Source organism: Hippoglossus hippoglossus, chromosome 13, assembly GCF_009819705.1.
Source record: "Hippoglossus hippoglossus isolate fHipHip1 chromosome 13, fHipHip1.pri, whole genome shotgun sequence".
NCBI lineage: Eukaryota > Metazoa > Chordata > Actinopteri > Pleuronectiformes > Pleuronectidae > Hippoglossus > Hippoglossus hippoglossus.
This window is the reverse complement of record NC_047163.1, coordinates 20,713,659-20,730,949: the sequence shown is the minus strand read 5'-3', so window position 1 is coordinate 20,730,949 and position 17,291 is coordinate 20,713,659. Positions and strand designations below refer to the sequence as shown.

The 17,291-nt window shown below is 40.0% G+C and overlaps 1 protein-coding gene across 2 annotated transcripts in view; it reads left to right on the top strand.

Annotated features, from left to right (window-relative positions):
* The window catches only part of sorl1 (sortilin-related receptor, L(DLR class) A repeats containing), a 77,031-nt gene that overhangs the window by 6,368 nt on the left and 53,372 nt on the right, over positions 1-17,291 (top strand). For both annotated transcript variants that reach the window (XM_034604157.1, XM_034604156.1), the window contains exons 2-5: positions 10,134-10,250; positions 11,868-12,002; positions 12,938-13,099; positions 13,586-13,653. In XM_034604157.1, the coding sequence (XP_034460048.1) occupies positions 10,134-10,250; positions 11,868-12,002; positions 12,938-13,099; positions 13,586-13,653 (482 nt within the window). The remainder of the gene's footprint in view (positions 1-10,133; positions 10,251-11,867; positions 12,003-12,937; positions 13,100-13,585; positions 13,654-17,291) is intronic.

Sequence of the window (17,291 nt, the reverse complement as noted above, 5' to 3'; positions counted from 1 at the left end):
CCCAGTGTGTAGTTACATTTTCGAGAAGGTGTACAATGTAAGCAACTTAATGCACAAACGTAAATCAAGACTAAGTTTACCAGCGGGTTTCTCACTGTCTGCTGTGTGGACCTGGTCATGTAGTCGTATTCTACAGTGTTTTCTCTGAACCGGCTGCTTGCTGTGGATCAAAGCAGCCCTGATGAGAGCTGTGACACTGAACCAAAACAATCAAGTTGCAGAACACTGAGCTGGAAGATGCTAAAAAGTCCCTAAAGGGGACCTGAGGGTGTCTGTAGCCCTGTTCAGTCCTGGTCATCTGATCACAAGTGGACAACATGAGGTACGTCTTTTCACACCTGGCATTAAAATGTGTCTTGAATGTCTGACCATTTGTGGTCGGATCGCGCTACGTAGTGCAAATTAACCCGACTGTCAGTCGTGTTCGCGAAAATGAAATTAAGTTGTTTTTACCCAGATTGGGTTTATAGATGTGTCTGATGACAATGTCTGTGGGTGTGACTTTGTGTTGGTGCAAGCGAGAAAGAGAGCGTGTGGAGTCAGAAGGAACTGAATGAATGAATGGGTGCAGCTATGAGGAAAGATTTTAACAATTTAGGAAAAGTATCAGTCAATATGTGGTGACCAGTGTTGAAGAATAGGAGAAGACCTGAGTTTGGCACTGTCCAAATTCATCCATTACGGATGTCAACACCAGGTCTGAACAGGGTCTGCGATAATTCTTTGTGTGTATGACACTAATTGCAGCAGATATGTGATAAGAGCATAGTTGATTTTACATGGTTTATCGACAAAGAAATCCATATTAGAATAGAAGGTGTCATCGCGATCTTTGCAAAGTTCAGTGTCAAACCTTCACTCAAGTTTTGAGATTGAAGTTGGAGACAAAATACAAGAGCAGCACACAGATCTTCACAGACTGTGACTGTGTGTGAGTGAGTCACAGTTTATAGGTGCAGGTTGAGTGGTTGTCATTCCCAACTGAATGACACCACATCACCCAGAGTTGGAGCAGTGTGTGTACAGCAGCGTCAATCTCCCAGAAACTGCACGCTCATTCTGTAATCCCTGAACTTGGGCTAGTGGCACAAAAGGTGTGTGTGTGTGTGTGTGTGTGTGTGTGTGTGTGTGTGTGTGTGTGTGTGTGTGTGTGTGTGTGTGTGTGTGTGTGTGTGTGTGTGTGTGTGTGTGTGTGTGTGTGTGTGTGTGTGTGTGTGTGTGTGTGTGTGTTGTACACAGCACCTCTTACATCTACATTAGTTCTTGCCTCTATTGAGTTTGTGCAGTGACTGTCAGGATGTTTCAAGCATAGTTTTTTGATGTGAAACAACCTCTGTCCACTACTCATTCAGCTGTAGAGAAGGACTTGAATATAATATTTACCATTGAGTGCCTCTATTCATCACAATAACAAGCCTTCCATTAGAGCCCTTTAAACATTCAGTGTCATCCATACAAGCATATGCCAGTTTTTTCTGTCCTCAAGTTTTATTTGGTCTCAGTTTGTTAACACTGACTAAAACCTAAATCTGCTGTGACGTTGTGCGGAGGACAGTGAGGTCAGTGAGGACATTGGCTCGACCATGCAATCCTCCCTGTCGTCAGAAATACAATGGTGGCTAACGGCACAGGCTAACTCACACATGCAAACTGTGCGCAGCGTCTGGTCAGAGCGCAATCAGCCCTCTCTGCCTGCCAGTCCTGCAGAGATGATGTCATTGTTGTGCTGGCCGTGATGTCCCCTCACACCCCCTTGCTGTTGAATAATGAAGAGCTGAGGGGAGGGTGGGGAGGGAAGCTGCTCTGTTCCACTGTAACAAACAAGAGAAATTTATTGCAAATTATGAATTTGTGAAATATTTATCAGAACTATTACCATATCTAACTGAACCACTCATTCGTTGAAGGGGCTGACCATCGCCTGAAAGCAGTTAGAGTATTATGACTGTAGGAACACAGGAACACAGCTTTTCCCTCTACAGTATTTTTTCCGATAGTCTATCGATTAATTGATGATTGTTTTTTCCTATGATAATAAGATGATAACTATATATAACTCACTATCAGAACTACAATGTTATCAAGGTAATCTGTAAAATCTGCAACCTGCTTCCCATTGAAATATATTGGTGGAACAGCATGTGTGCGGTCTGAGCCACAGACAAGTGAATTTTAAATCCTTGATTACAAACTAGTTTGCTGTCCTCTTTCCACGAATACGACAAACTTTGCTTTGCGCTCCATAAGAGTAATTAACATGATATATAATTTGGATTGTGATATTAAAGACAAAACGGAACATGACAGTGTGATATTGCTGCACCAGTACAGATGCTCTTGTTTGAACAGAGGAGACATTGTTATTAAATAGAAGGAGAAAAAAAAAGAATACTGTGTTAGATGGGAATCCCTCCTTCACGAGATATCTTGCATCAGCTGTGGTGTAGGCTCCTCCAATTTTGCTGCCTTGCTTTTATTTGGAGCCATTACCAAAAACTGCCAATATCGTGGGCTGGTAAAGTGTGAGGTGGAGTCGCATCTGTGCTAACACTTTGATGGGCTGCATGTCCTTCACTGGCACATATCTATTACATCGTTTACAGATAGGCTGTGTAGGATCCTTAGGCTCACCTTTGGCAGCTGGGCAAAACCCATAATATTCCCGAAATAGGAGATTTTACCTTTTTCTTTGCAACTACTTTCCTCCATGTTAGCATTTCACTGGCGTGCTGTGAGGTAACTCCCCCCACCCTCTTGTAATTGTCCCATAATGCTTTGTGCTTGACTGAGTAATTTAAGTTTGCTGTTTTATGTAATTTTCAGTATTTGTAATATGTCAGAACATGGTGGTTTATGTTGATAGTTCTAAAACTCTCATTTTTGTGCTGCTAGTTTTACATACATTTATATAGTCATCTGATATACTTTGTGGGGTAGCTAACACTGCTTTCATATATGTTGACTGCTCCCTGGCTATCGGCAATCTCCAATAGCAAGATGCACATAGATGCACTCCACGAACGTGTGTGGTAAAACTGTACTGTAAAGTGCTATTTGCTGAAGACCTTGATTGATTTGCAAATGTCTCCAAATCACTTTGGGGTTAAAACCAGACAGTGAGCTCAAGTCCTCCATGCTTACAAAGTTGGGGTGATTCATTGTTGACAGTCATCACAATGTTAAGCCTGGTAGCCCCGCCCCCTCCCCCCATTGCCTTTAAACACAAGACTCTTGTCTTATAGGGATATTATGCCAGTTAAACGGCAAAGATAAACCAACAAACCATTGATCTGATGGTCAAGGGCTTTGACCCATCACCCAGCCCTGCTGCCATTAGGTTATCAAAGTGCCATAGGGGTGGACAGGAAGGAGAGGAATGCAGCAGATAGCAATAAAGTAGTTTCCTTATCTGCGGCCAAAGTCGAGCCAAATCAAGTGACCTGAATGCATCAATGAATGTCTCTCAAGAATCTTTTTTTCCTGAAACCACAAAACTTGCCCTAGAAAGGTTCAAATAAATGAATTCTACTGGCTGAAGATTACTATGATTGTATGGCAAAAAAAGAGTCAGAAATGCAAAGTCTTGAAATAAACAGAATAATTGAACCACTCCTTCAACAACCTTCAACTGTACTCCAATAAGCCTGTATCATGCCTTTTTACTCACACCGTCCCATGGCAATTATTGTGCTTTGTGAATATTTAACACCTCAAAAACTGTTTGGTGGGGGTTTAAACTGTGCCGTAAATAATCAATATACATTACTGAGGCATGCATAACCGATGAAGATGCTTTTTTAATTGTTGTCAGGAAGCAAACTGAAACCCACGTTGCTAGACAAGTCCGGCAGCTTTTTATTTGGATACAAGCACAAATGAGGAATGCAGCCAGTTTCTCTGCAGCATGTAATGGCTTGTTAGTGAAAAGCAAAGCCTGACACAAATAAGCATGTAAAGGGACAACGTTTGCCATATAAAGTGATTGAAGGTAGTGATGTGTATGCTGGTAAACCAGATCAAGAGCATGAAAGGCACCGATCGCATTGGTTGAGTGATGCTCTGGGAAATTAGTGTAAAGTGCAGGGTAGGGACAGACCTCAGGCCTTAATGTTGTGTAAAAATTGTGGTGGAACAATGAAATTCAATCCTAAAAAGGTATAGATGGCTAAAGTAATGAATGCGTTGTAGGTTTTAATACTTACAGGCAACTGTGGAAGGTTTTTACTGCAGCAACTATTTCATCTTTTGTCACTTTTTAGATTTCATAATATTCATGTACTGTATGGTCCCAACCTCTTGTCCTTAGCAATGTTAGTTAGTCCTTCCAGCCCAATATATTATCCTTTTATTTTTTGTATATGTACAGTAGATTAACATTAAATCCTGCAAATTGTGCTGTTTTCCTACAGCCCCCAAATGACTAAATCCTTCTCTTTTCTGAGTGAGAGACTGAAAGTGTGAATTTGATGATGCTCTGACTATTTTAGACTGAATTTACTAATGCACCCATACAAATCAGCAGTTCTTCAGTGTAACTACACTTTGAAATTCCTAGTTCTCGCAATGTGTGTGTGTTGTTTGTGTACGTTTGTTGGTTGTGTTAAACTGAAGGGTGTTTCTAATTGTTCTTTATATCAATAACATATTTCATGGATATTTCCTGAAAATGAATGATTGTCTTTGTACTCAGCAGCTCTTAATGATTGACATAAATGTGCTGTGAGTAACTGAGGGTAACACTGGTCTTGGTTATAGCTCGAGCTCCTCAGGCTCAACGGCCCTAAAGTGTCCTTCTGCGCTCTACCTGGCTTCAAGTAGTTACGGTGGACTGGGGTCCTGTTCGAGATTTGTTGGACTTCGTTGCCTCTTTGGAAGCAGTTTGATTCTGCACTCTGTGGAAGAAGACCATTGTCTCTGTGTGAACTGTTGAGTATTTAACTATTGTGTGAGGGTATTGAAATACATTGGTAAGTCAGTCATAGATGTGCTACTATATTCAACTTTTTGTTTTAAAACATTTTGTTATAATTAAGTATGAGAAGATCCCTTTTTCTCACTTGCGCCCATGCCCCCCAAAATGTCTGTGCACGTCCCTGCTGTGGATTCACAAAGAGTTGGTCTAACCAGACCTCTGGAGCTCAGTCCTCCTCCCTGCTTCAGGCTCTAGGCTACATTAGCCACCACTAGCACAACATATCAGAATTTCTGACAGGACTGTCATAGGCTGAGATGTGTGTTGTGGTTGGAGGCTCCAGGATCTGAAAAGGAAGACAATACATGGAATAAAACAAGGATATTTCTGGTTTCCTTCTTTAAAAAAAAGCCCATTCAGAGCCTGACAGTGTTATCGGAGCGCAATGCTGAACTGGTGCAGTGCTCTTTGAAGTAACCTGTATGTATTGTCAGTCCAAACTCTGGAATAAACTTCTGACAATAGTCTTGTTGATTGTGACAGTGTTGGACGACATCCTGCTCTCAGAGATCTTTACTTTATCAAACTATTAATTATTGATGAATTAACCTAAATTCATAGGTACAATTGTGGTATTCAGCTCAGTCTCGATTAAATCAGTCTCATTAATTATTGACCACACATTTTGGTATTTTGATTAATAATTAAAATAAATGGAAGCTATAGCAAAATGGGTTTGAATATAGTTTTAAATATATTACAACCAAATCTATAACCCTGATTAAATAACAGTGTGATGGGTGAGAAAGAGAGAGGGAGCATGCATCTGCAGGAAAGGGGTGTGAGAGCAAAGGATTTTGAGCATGAAAACATGGACTTTCCCGCTTCACCTCTAAACAAATCTTTCTATACTAACTCGCTATCAACTCTGAGACCCCAATGCTGAAATGCACTGTACATGTGAGTGAGAAAGTGTGCCAGAGCGGTCTCGACACCTATTCTTTCTTTTCTGTCTTTTCTATTTCTCCTGCATTGCTTATGAGTTTATCCTCAGTTGATGAACATGACAAGATTATCTTCACATAAAAATGTGGCCCGTGGTAATATAAGAAAACATGATCCTGTGGTCTTTGTTCTGCAGGAGGTCATGGGGAACAGCAAAGGGATTGAAATGATTTAGTGTACCTGTGGGTTTTATTTATAGATTAAGTTTATGAGTATGAATGTTTGATATATTGTGTTAGATATATATACAGACAGATATGGATCATCAATAGATTACCTTTTGTAAAGAGCTCTTCTTGAATTAATGACCACTCAGTGCTTTACATGACAGATCACATTCACATAGTGTCTCTATGTCTAGCGCTCGGTCGATCAGTCATGCATCTCATTCACATGCTGCAGTTTTGTGGCTCCGTGTTTTGCTCAAGGACACTTTGGCATGAGGACTGGACAAGCGAGGAATTTAACCATCTCTCTACCTCCTGAGCCAAACTGCTTCTGCACAAAGAGCTGTTCACCTGTTTATTCACAGTTCAGTCAAGCTCCACTCAGTTAACAGAACCCTGAACTGGAGAATCAGTTGTTGTTGCCATTGTTGTGAACATGCCCATGAACGCTGTTGTTGTGACGAGTCTCAGCTGCCAGAGCGCTGGTAGCCTGTTTATTCAAATGTATTAATTTGGAACATATAATGTGTCCAAATCACACCAAATAAGCTCTGCACTTTCCTTGGCCATTAACGTTGCACATGCCATGTATGAAGCCGGAAATATATGCGGTTCATAGGATATGTGAGCCAGAGGCAGACAAAGAGATTTCTGTTTTCTTCCCAACATGAATTTGGTAGCAGTAGAGTTTGATACCAAACCCCAAACAGCAGGGATTTATGGTACACAAATGCTCCTCATCATGGTCCTGATGTGGATTGGACCTTGTTTCTTCTGCCTCCATTTTGAGCCACTACTTACTCGTGAACAGAGCAGTGACTTGCAACGAATGGATTCTCGCAGCTGCAATATGCTGCATCCTGGCAAATAGAATGTACCTCCACAGTCATCATCATTGTCTTAGATTCATCCGTGATGGTCTGCAGGGCAGCTGGCGCTTTTTTTTTGCCCGGTCACATCGTGGCCAATGAAGCCTAAAATGAAGAGATTTACTGTTTCAACACCTTGGCCTGACAGACAACCCTGGCTTTTACTCAAGCAGCCCTGAGGGAGACAGAGGAGGCGGAGCACAGGGCTGATTACTGAAGCAAGAGCAGGTTGTTTATCAGTGAAGCTGACTGCATGACTGCGACTCCTTTGTTAGAAGTCATGTAGGAAAAGGTAAAATGTGTGTCTTGTTGGTAACATACAGTCAAATCCTGCAATGATGCTGGCTTGTTGTTTTCTGGCAACGTCTTCAACACCATGTCAGAGGAAAAAGCCACTCATATCGTCACTCTTATCATATTTGTTGTAGTTGAGTTGTTATATTGTCTGTAGTCTAACCCTTAAAAGAATAGTTCACACAAAAATATGAATTCACTCATTATCTACTCACCACTATGCCGATGGAGGGGTGGGTGAAGTGTTTGAGTCCACAAAACACTTCTGGAGTTTCAGGGGTAAACAGTGTAACAGCCAGGTAGCAGCCGAATGCAATACAACTGAAGATATAAAGGGCTTATCTTCAGACTTAAGAATGGAAATGACCCTGTTTCGAGTCGAATATGAATGTCGGGGCTTGCAGATACTTTGATGACACCACACGACCCTAAAAGTCCATCAGAAGTGGCTAAGCTAGTGGACGTTAGCATTTCTGACGGTCCCTGAATGCACCTCGTTGGAAGATATCTGCAGACATTAATGCTTTAAAACTTGGTGTAAATGTTTACCCCTGAAACTCACCCACCCCGCCATCGGCATAGTGGTGAGTAGATAGTGAGTGAATTATCATTTATGGTTGAACTATTCCTTTAATGATTTCCTACCTTTGTATGTGTTGTTGTTGTTGTATTGGGTTATGGATTTTTGAGGACTCTGTGGATGGATATATTTATGAGTTTGTCTGTTCATCAGTGTATTTCTCCTTTTACAGGTGACTACTCAATGCTGGTACAGAACTGAAAAATCCAAACCTTGTTTTATTAAAACAGGCCCAGCAGTTCTTACCGTTCTACCAGCAGCTATTCTTAACGGCTGAAATGTTTCAGAATGAATATTTTATTTAACTCAGTTTCCAAACGCCCCACATTGCCAACATTTTAGTGCTGTCAACCACATCATTGTTGTGATAGGGGAAGTTACAAAGCAGAACTGGGTCGGACGTGTCTGATCACAGCTGACAGGGGTAGCAAAGATACTTGTTGTTTACTCCGCTGGTAGGAAAGTGCAGAAAAGGGCTTTGAAGCAAAATAAGAGAGTCCTTTTACAGGCCTGCCTCTCGGAGAACCATCAATAAAAGATAATGCAAGGAAGGCAGTGTGGAGATGAGATGGCAACGCGGTGACAATGAAAAAGATGAAATAGCCCATTTCTTCTCATTGATCCATGTCCCCGATGGGAGGGAGATAAGAGTATGTGTCAAGAGCAAGCTGCTGCATTAGCCACCATATACGTACATGGAATTATATACATGAAATGTGACCATATGCATAGGCACATAGTGATGGAGCTTGATCAGCCAGATGTTTATATGGTTTGGTCGTTTTCTGTCTTATGTCTTTTACGGTCAGCTAATAAAAAAGCATAAAAAGACTGAAACATTAAATCGATCCTTCCAGCAAGTATTGTTTGTGTAGCTCATTTTTATCTGTCATAGAGCTCCATTGTTGTCCACAGACTATTAAAACATCTACGAGCCTCACTATTGCACTGGGTGACATTTATTTTACTATCTTGTACACACACACGCACACAATCTCCTCCAGTTTGAGTTACATTTGCTATGGATCACATTAACTGATTCATAAAATTACCATGCCTTTAAAAAAAAAAGGAAACAATGTGTTTGTGATATGTTTTAAATGGTAAATAGACTGCATTTACTGCATTTAAGTGTTGCTTTTCTAGTCTTATCGACCACTCAAAGGGCTTTACAGTACAAGTCACATTCACCAATTCACGCAGACATTCAAACACCGTTTCTATACACAAAGCTTTTTCTATCGCACATCATTCACTCATTTCAGTGTCCTCCCCACCGATCTTCTGGCTAGTGGATGACCTGCGCTTACTGCCGAGCCATAAAGCCGCCAAATGTTTTGCATTGTCAGTAAGAGCTAGTGGACTTTGCACTGAATGCCATAGATGGAGTAGGCAACATTTCCATTTCTGTTTCCGTTTCCATTGGTGAATATAAGATAACACCAGCCTTATCCTTTAACACTGTGAATATAGTAGTTGGAATTTTATTGAGACGCGACATTCAAAGACTCTTCTTCACTTTCAGTCTCTGAGCTGTAATGCGGCTTTAAAGCGAGCCTGTGTAGCATTTACTGGCTGTGGCTATGAAGTGGCAGCTGTGGTCTATTGTTGAACACTAAAACATAGTGTAAGTAGAGAATGATATTTTCCTCCAAAAGCTAGATCACATCAAAAATATTTTATTTTTTGTAAATTAAATTTTCTCATCCGCAAAGGGAAGATGGTTTTATTTCTTCTTTCAGATATTCCTTGATGGCCATTTGCACAACTAATACTTTTTGATTTAATCCTAAAAGGATGAATCCATTAAATCCTAAATTTTCAGCTTTTTCTTTTGTTATGGTTTCTTTCTTTTTCCAAAAACTTTGCAGTAGAGCTCGGCTGATATTTTGGCTGGCTAACAATGGTTAAAAATGACAGTATGATTTCCCCACTTTCAATTTAACAATTATTATTATATTATTATTTGTTATTATGATTGTTGTTTTTTATGTTTACAGATAAATAATGTAGAAGGTATTAATGCATTTATGTTTATAAATTAAAAATACAAAATATTTATTTTCTTAATTAAACTTCTATACATTTGGTTTGATTTGTTTTCTATTTATTCATAATTATATAATAATTTATATAGTTATAATTATATTATCATGTGTTTTTGATAACAACTTAAGAATCTTTGTCTGTTTTCTTTTTAGCAAAGATTAATCTCACATTGGTTGGAAGAGAGGTTGTGTGCAGTGTTTCCAATCTGGCCTTTTCCCTGACATGCATATTTACTTCCACCTGTTTGTGTCCTGCAGGCCAACCTGAATGACTCCCATAACCAGATGGTGGTCCACTGGGCTGGAGAGAAGAGCAACGTCATTGTAGCCTTGGCCCGAGACAGCGCTGGAGCCACGGGGACCAGAACCAGCTCTGTAATTACCCAATGCAAAAAAACAGAAACAAGTTCAAACTAGCATACTCATGGCTCAAACATACAGTGGCTACAGCCTCACGTACAGTTCATGCTCTGTCATTGATCTAAAGCTCTCTTGTGAACAACAAGCGCAGCAGAACGTGACACTTGTCTAACTTGTTTCTCCTGTTGCTGGTGATGTTATGATTGTTGAGCCTCACATTAGTCATGCTCACGAAAAACATGTTCATAGAAAAATCTCTTGCACACCTGAATGTTCTTCATGTCAAGTGCACGGGTGGAGCAGAGACAACTAAAGAAAAGGAAGAAATACCACCAGCACATTGTCTACACTGTATGAACATTTCATATAAAAGCAGACAGTAGATGATGTGCGGATGTTTCTTCCTCTATTTCCTTCCTCCCCCATCTGAGCTGCTCTATACTTCTCCAACTTAAAATAGGCACTGAAATGGTTTCACTATGGCGTGTTTCTAAGTTCAAAATTACATTACATTACATTTCATTTAGCTGACGCTTTTATCCAAAGCGAGTTACAATAAGTGCATCAACCATGAGGGTACAAACCCAGAACAACAAGAATCAAGAAAGTACAATTTCTTCAAAAAAGCTAAACTACAAAGTGCTATAAGTAAATGCCATTTAAGTGCTACTAAATTGTTAGTTTAAAAACCAGTATTAATTACTTTGGAAGCAGTCATTTTGTTTGATAAAACATTTTCAACTATTAAAGGTTTACTTTCCATGTTTTTCAAACATGCTTCCTGCTTATTTTAAAAATGTTTGACTACCACGGATCAATCATACTAGGTAATCAAACGTGGATAACACTACCATATCGGATTTAAAGGCCAATATGTGTCAAACATAACATCCAACCAATGGACTGGATCATGTGTGAACTCAATTGTAATCAGACCATAAAGACATCATTTTTATTTAAAATTCAAAGGATTTTTCAATTAGACCTTGTCTCACACATATTTAAATGTAACTTTAACTTTAGAAGCCAAAATGTTTATAACATTTGACATTTAAATATTAAATTGTCTCCTCAGAAATGAAGGAAAAGCCTGTTCATCTGTTTAGTCACAGATGAATGGGGTGATTTCACATTTCAAAGAGAGCTATAATGTGTGTTTGTTTGTCCACAAGAAGTAATAGAATTTAGGGAATTTCTTCAAATTTTGATCAGCTCTCAGTTCGACTCAAAGATTCACTGATTAGATTTCAGTGGTGAAAAGTCAAAGTTATCTCATATGAGTCTGGAAACTGCGCTGGTTGGTGGAAGAATACAACCACAGGGCTGTAATTCTAGTTACTCATTATCTAAAATCACTATTTTGCTGCAAAAACAAATTGTTCAGATCTAATCTATATGCTGAAATGTAGAGCCATGGGTTATGTACAGATGTTACTGATAATCACATTTTTTTTTACTGTGCCTTTCTTTGTACTCAAGGTCACCTTACAGCGCATGCAATTCTGTATTAAAACATAGCATCACCAGCACTGCCAGCACCAGGGATAAAACATCTGTAAGACAGACACTATGTGTTACCTGAGAGACGACAAGATGTAGGTGCTGATCACTTCCTGTCTCCATTGTCTCCAGGTCTACTTGTCCTATGATTACGGGACCACTTTCACGCTCGTCTCAGACAAGTTCCAGCTCTCAGGGCCCAAGTTCAAGGAGGGCAGCAAGCAGGTCATCTCCCAGTTCTGCCACAGTCCTGCAGACAACAGGAGGGTAAGTCACAGCCTGGGACCAGTGGCTAAGCCAATCAAAAAAAGCCATTAGAAAATACAGGCGACATGTTTTATCTCCATATCAGAAGTAGTCTCCATCTACACTAACACACCTGAAAACACATATGATTTGATGTTTCTTTAGTATCCTACAGTGATGATACCGAATTTAGTTTTTATCTAGAATTTTTGTAGTCTGTTTGCAAAGCCTATAATACCTCACATAGTTTCCATGGCTCATTGAAAGTTAGTGAATTTGAGAGAAATGAAAACCAAGGCCCTAAAGGTATTTGAAAATACATAAACAGGCATGAGTTATTGAAAGTGCTAAATGTATGTCTTCAATCCAAGCAAATTGAGTTAAATGTATAGATTCGAAATAGGTTCTACATATTCTACACATTTATATATTCTTTATTTAATTTATACCTATATATTCTGCTTGTGTTTCATTATGGGAAATGCAGTATCCAGTGTCTTTGCAGAAGTACCCATAGCAAGGACTATAAGTCTCTCTCTTTTTCTAATGTGTGTTTTCTGTTGTGAGTTCCACAACATGATGGAAAGTAATACTGAAATGCTGGAGCATCCATTAATAACAGTAATGCTACCCTACGTCTTTTTAAATTTCCCATTGGTCTATGGTGATTCTGCCTTTACTCAGTGAAGCTGCACCGTGCCCTGATTATGCATCATTGAGAGGTTACTGGGAATACAGTGACACAGCACATTAAAGCCAGCTGAGAGAAGTGGGATTAGTACACTGCAATTACCTAATCAAACTTTGTAATGAGACTGGGGAATGCACTCATCGCGTAAGAATCTCTTATATTTTATAGAATATTTTTGTCAAATGAGTTTAGAAATGACAGCACGCAGTATTTCTGTCTGAAATGTCTCATGACTTGTCTGTGTGTGTGTTTTCTTCCTCTACAGTACCTTTTCGTAGACTCCACCAACAACTACCTCTGGAACACGTTTGACTTCTGTAAGAGCGTCCAGGGCTTCTCCCTGCCCTTCAAACCAACAGACCTGCAGCTCCACAGCCGAAGATCTAACCTGGTGCTGGCCTACGACAGCTCCCACCCAAACAAACAGGTACAGACCGCTTCTGTCTTCATGGGGTGAAGTCTAATCTTGGTATTATTTATAGGTGCACTGTCTTTGTGCTTTTTAATGTATTGTGGTAGATAGCTAGACAGCCAACATTCGCATTAACAAACCACTACTGCAAAACATATACCTACATTTATTAATGTCGGAATAAGTTAATTCATTGTCTTGTTCCAATGAATTCAAGATGTATTCTGCTCCTCCTGAGCTTTTCAGCACGGTTTGATTAAGTGCTTTGTGTTGAGTCTGTGGTAACCAGGAAAAGAGATGATTGGTTGCTTAGATTTTTGCATGTAAGCTGTTTTGGTTTCGTTGTCGAGTTCAAGCTCAAAAGTGCCAAATGGCTCGCCAGTGTTCTTGTCACAAGTGAAAGAGCCAAAGCAAAGGAATGAGCTTGACCTACATTTTTACATTGCACCCCCCCTTCTTCTTTCTCACTTCTTCACCCTCTCTCCCTTCCTTCCCCTGCAGCTGTGGAAATCAGACGACTTTGGGGAGACATGGGTGTTGATCCAAGAGCATGTGAAGGCCTACTTTTGGTAAGAGAACCACTGATCACAGAGGTGCTGTTCAGACCTGGTATTAAGATCCGTCTCAGGTTATGCGATCACAAGAGGACAACTCTCAGTTCATCGGTTCACACCTGGTATTAGAATGTGTCTCCAGTGACCGCTTGTGATCGAACCTCACATTTTGCTCATATGCAAAAGAACATCTGCATCATTTCTGTTCTCAAAGACAAGTGTTTTTAGTTTACAACATCACACACATCTATTGTCATTGTTAGTGTGTTTGTCAGTGTGTGTGTGTGTGTATGAGAGAGAGAGAGAGTGCGAGGCAAGGAGGGGCTGAGCTTTTATATGTGCACTAGAAGTCTACACTAGAAGCCCCAAGTAAAAGTCCCAAACCCTTGTCATGTGGTAGAAGAGAAGATTTGCAGCATGAATGTGCCACTGATAAATCTGAAGAGAAGATGTGATGCATTCATGTCAACATGGAGCAGAATGTCTGAGGAAACTTTCCAACATCTTGTGGTGTTTTTAATAAAGTGCTCAGTCAGTGTGGATCAGTTAGAGGATCTACGCCAAGTTAAGAGAAGTAAAGTGTTTTCTTCCCTTACTACCTTGTAGATATCAGATGACCTTTCCCTTTAAACACGACTGCATGACAGTATAAATGAGGAAATGGATTGTAAACGTCTCTGTAAACCACTTCCAAAATTATCTTTACCGTGACTATATTATTTTGCAGTGTGCAATGTTGTTGCAACAAAGACGCTGTGAGGTGACAACTGGTTTATGTTTTAACTAAGACTAAATTACAGTTTTAATACATCTCCTCTCCAAGAGCCCCTGAGGAGCAACAACCTTACAACCTTTATTCAGTTTGTGCACAGCAACTTTCAGAGACACCTCTTCAAATTGCCTTCACGACACTTTGCCCCAGGAGTTCAAGGGGGAATAATTGGTACTTTTGAAAATGTGACACATTGCAGATAGAGTCATGCAATGTTTAATTGGCTACATATATTCACGTAAAAGCGTGACAGTGACCTTGCAGCTTCAATCATATTTTAATTCTTTATGTTTTGTGAAACACAACACGACTCACTGCAGCCAAACTGAGTTTGATCAGGACTCTGTGGGAGAGATCTGAATTTCAGCATAAACAGACCACTGGTATTTGCCTCTGAACCAGAGAAAAGAGCAACCCTGCAGTGAATTAAAATAGTTTTAGATTTAATAGAGTTGTATAGTCTGATTTAACCTCATTTGATAAAAGCCAAAGGATAGCTTATAGGACTAGAAGTAGATCCTCTGCAAACAGAAAATGAAATCAGTGACTGCATTTCCCCTTTCCCCATCAAATGCTTCAGCACTCTGCGTCTGTTACTTTAAATTCAAATGAAAGCAGTCGCGGTACAGTCCTGCAGACTCAGAAAAACAAGGGCTCGGGGAAAATGAGGACACGGAACTGGGCAACCCCATCACACTGCTCAGATGTGTGTTGATAAATTTATTTAGTATTCAGATGAATAAATGTCTCCCACCTCTGGTCTCTGCATGTGCGAGTGGAGCTGCAGGTCAGTGGTTTCATGGAGCTGCAGGTCTCCTTCACTGCTGCTCCTCAGTGAAACTTAATTACTGATTGCTCTGTGAACGACCTTCTGCCACTAATGAAAACACAGACACACAGACTACCTGGACACACCAACCTTCACACCTCTTCATGTTCATTTTACTGTGGAATTGGGCACCTGAATATCATTGTAATAGAGTGGAATCCAACTCCTTTTTTATATTAGAAGAAGAAGTGTTGTCAGCCATAGAAAACGGCACAACAAATTGTATTCACAGCAAACTCTGGACTGAAACTCAAATTTCTGTAATGTGTGTTGTGTGTGTGTGTTTATTTACATAAAAGTTGTATTGCAGTAAATAGAAGACAGTGGAAAAAAAGCTAAATGTTCACCACAAAATTAGAAGTGAATTTATAAAATATGTAACGGAAATGTTCTGAAAACTTCTCACATCAGTAGCAGGCAAAATATCCATTATCTGAAATAGTTGAAAGGAATATTTGTTAGTGCACAGTAGTAGTATCACCCCCTCAAGAAATATATTTATTTTGAATAGTATCCCCTACTATCCACAATACTGCTAAATAACAGACAAATTCAGATGAAAACATAACCTCATTGCCAGAGGTTAACAGGTGAACTGTCCGCTGATCAACAGGTTGAATGGTCGTTGATATCAAGGCAATGAAAGTAATTGGAATTTTATGTGTAGATGTAGATGTAAATATTGTATTTATTTCGATGTAATAGTACATGTGAGGTCACAAACTTTTGGGCCTGCAAATTAACAAAAACTTGACTGTTGGCAGTTCAGTGTAATAAGGGGGATATTTTCCTACAAAACCATTTCAGTAAGACACTGAACAAATGACAAACAAGAGGCGGAAGGGTGTTTAAGAGGCGAAATATAAAGGGGCATAGATGAATTCAAAGGAAGGGACAGAGACAGACTGGGAATAGCTCTCCAAGCACTCTCTGCCCAGACAGTGTCCATCAGCTGAACAGGGCTCTTTGAGAGAATGCCACAGAGGCAGCGCCGAGCCAAGACACTGCTCTCTCTGTTCGCCTCTCAAGACTCTGGAGGAAAACACACTGATTTGGAAGGCAGAAGAAGCCGTAAATCGACTTCATTCATTCTGTCCGATTCTCTGCGCCGTGGCTTTTGAGCAAGCCCAGTCATAAATAGTTTGACCATGCTGTTTGTCAAGGTTGACCGATAGACAGATATTTTCAGTTTAATAATCAGGTCGCAGTTGATGGTCGCAGACATTTATTTTCTTGAAATTTGCCTATTTCTGTAGCAGAAAATGACAAGGACACTTTGTCAGTATGAAAAGCTTCTGAAACAGCTCAGTGAAGGCCAGAAACATTCAGTTATTTTAGGTGGTGTAGAAGCCTCTCAGGAGTTCTTGAAAGTTCTTCAAGCTGGAACGATTATTTACATGTTGAGCAGCCTGTTTCTAATAGTTAATCTCACACACCTTATTTTATATGTTATCTTCTGATCCAAATACTGCAGGTCAAATGACTGAAAATGCCACCTCTGACATTGATGTGATGTGATCCACAAAAAAAAAAAAAGAAGTCTTACTCAGTTGTATTTGTTGAAACTGTGAAACACCTGTGGTTGTACATTGTTGTTTCAGAGCGACGTGTATTCTCTCACAACTTAGACAAGTCCGGACCACAGCGTGCAGAGAGCACATGACCGACTGTAGCTCAGTTGAATAAGCAACAGCTGAAGAACTGCCTTTGCTAATTTAATGGTCAGCATAGGCTGTGATTATTGGCATTGCAGTGTATCTTTTTTTGCATGTCTGAACTCACAACTGCAGCAGATGTTGCAGCAGGATGTTGCCCTTTAGAGTATACATGGTTAAGTGTATGAACTTCTCTGTCTTCTTAGTTTTGGAGGCAAAAACAATGTGCTCAGTCCATTCAGTCTGCCTTGCTCACTCTGAGCTCAGCCCGCTAACCCTTAGGAAATATTGTACATTTTAAAATGGACATTTTCTTTTGAATAACCTGTGGTTGTCCTATTTGCTACCAAGCTAACTTGGAAGATCAGAGTGCTATTGTGACTGACTGACACTAGCG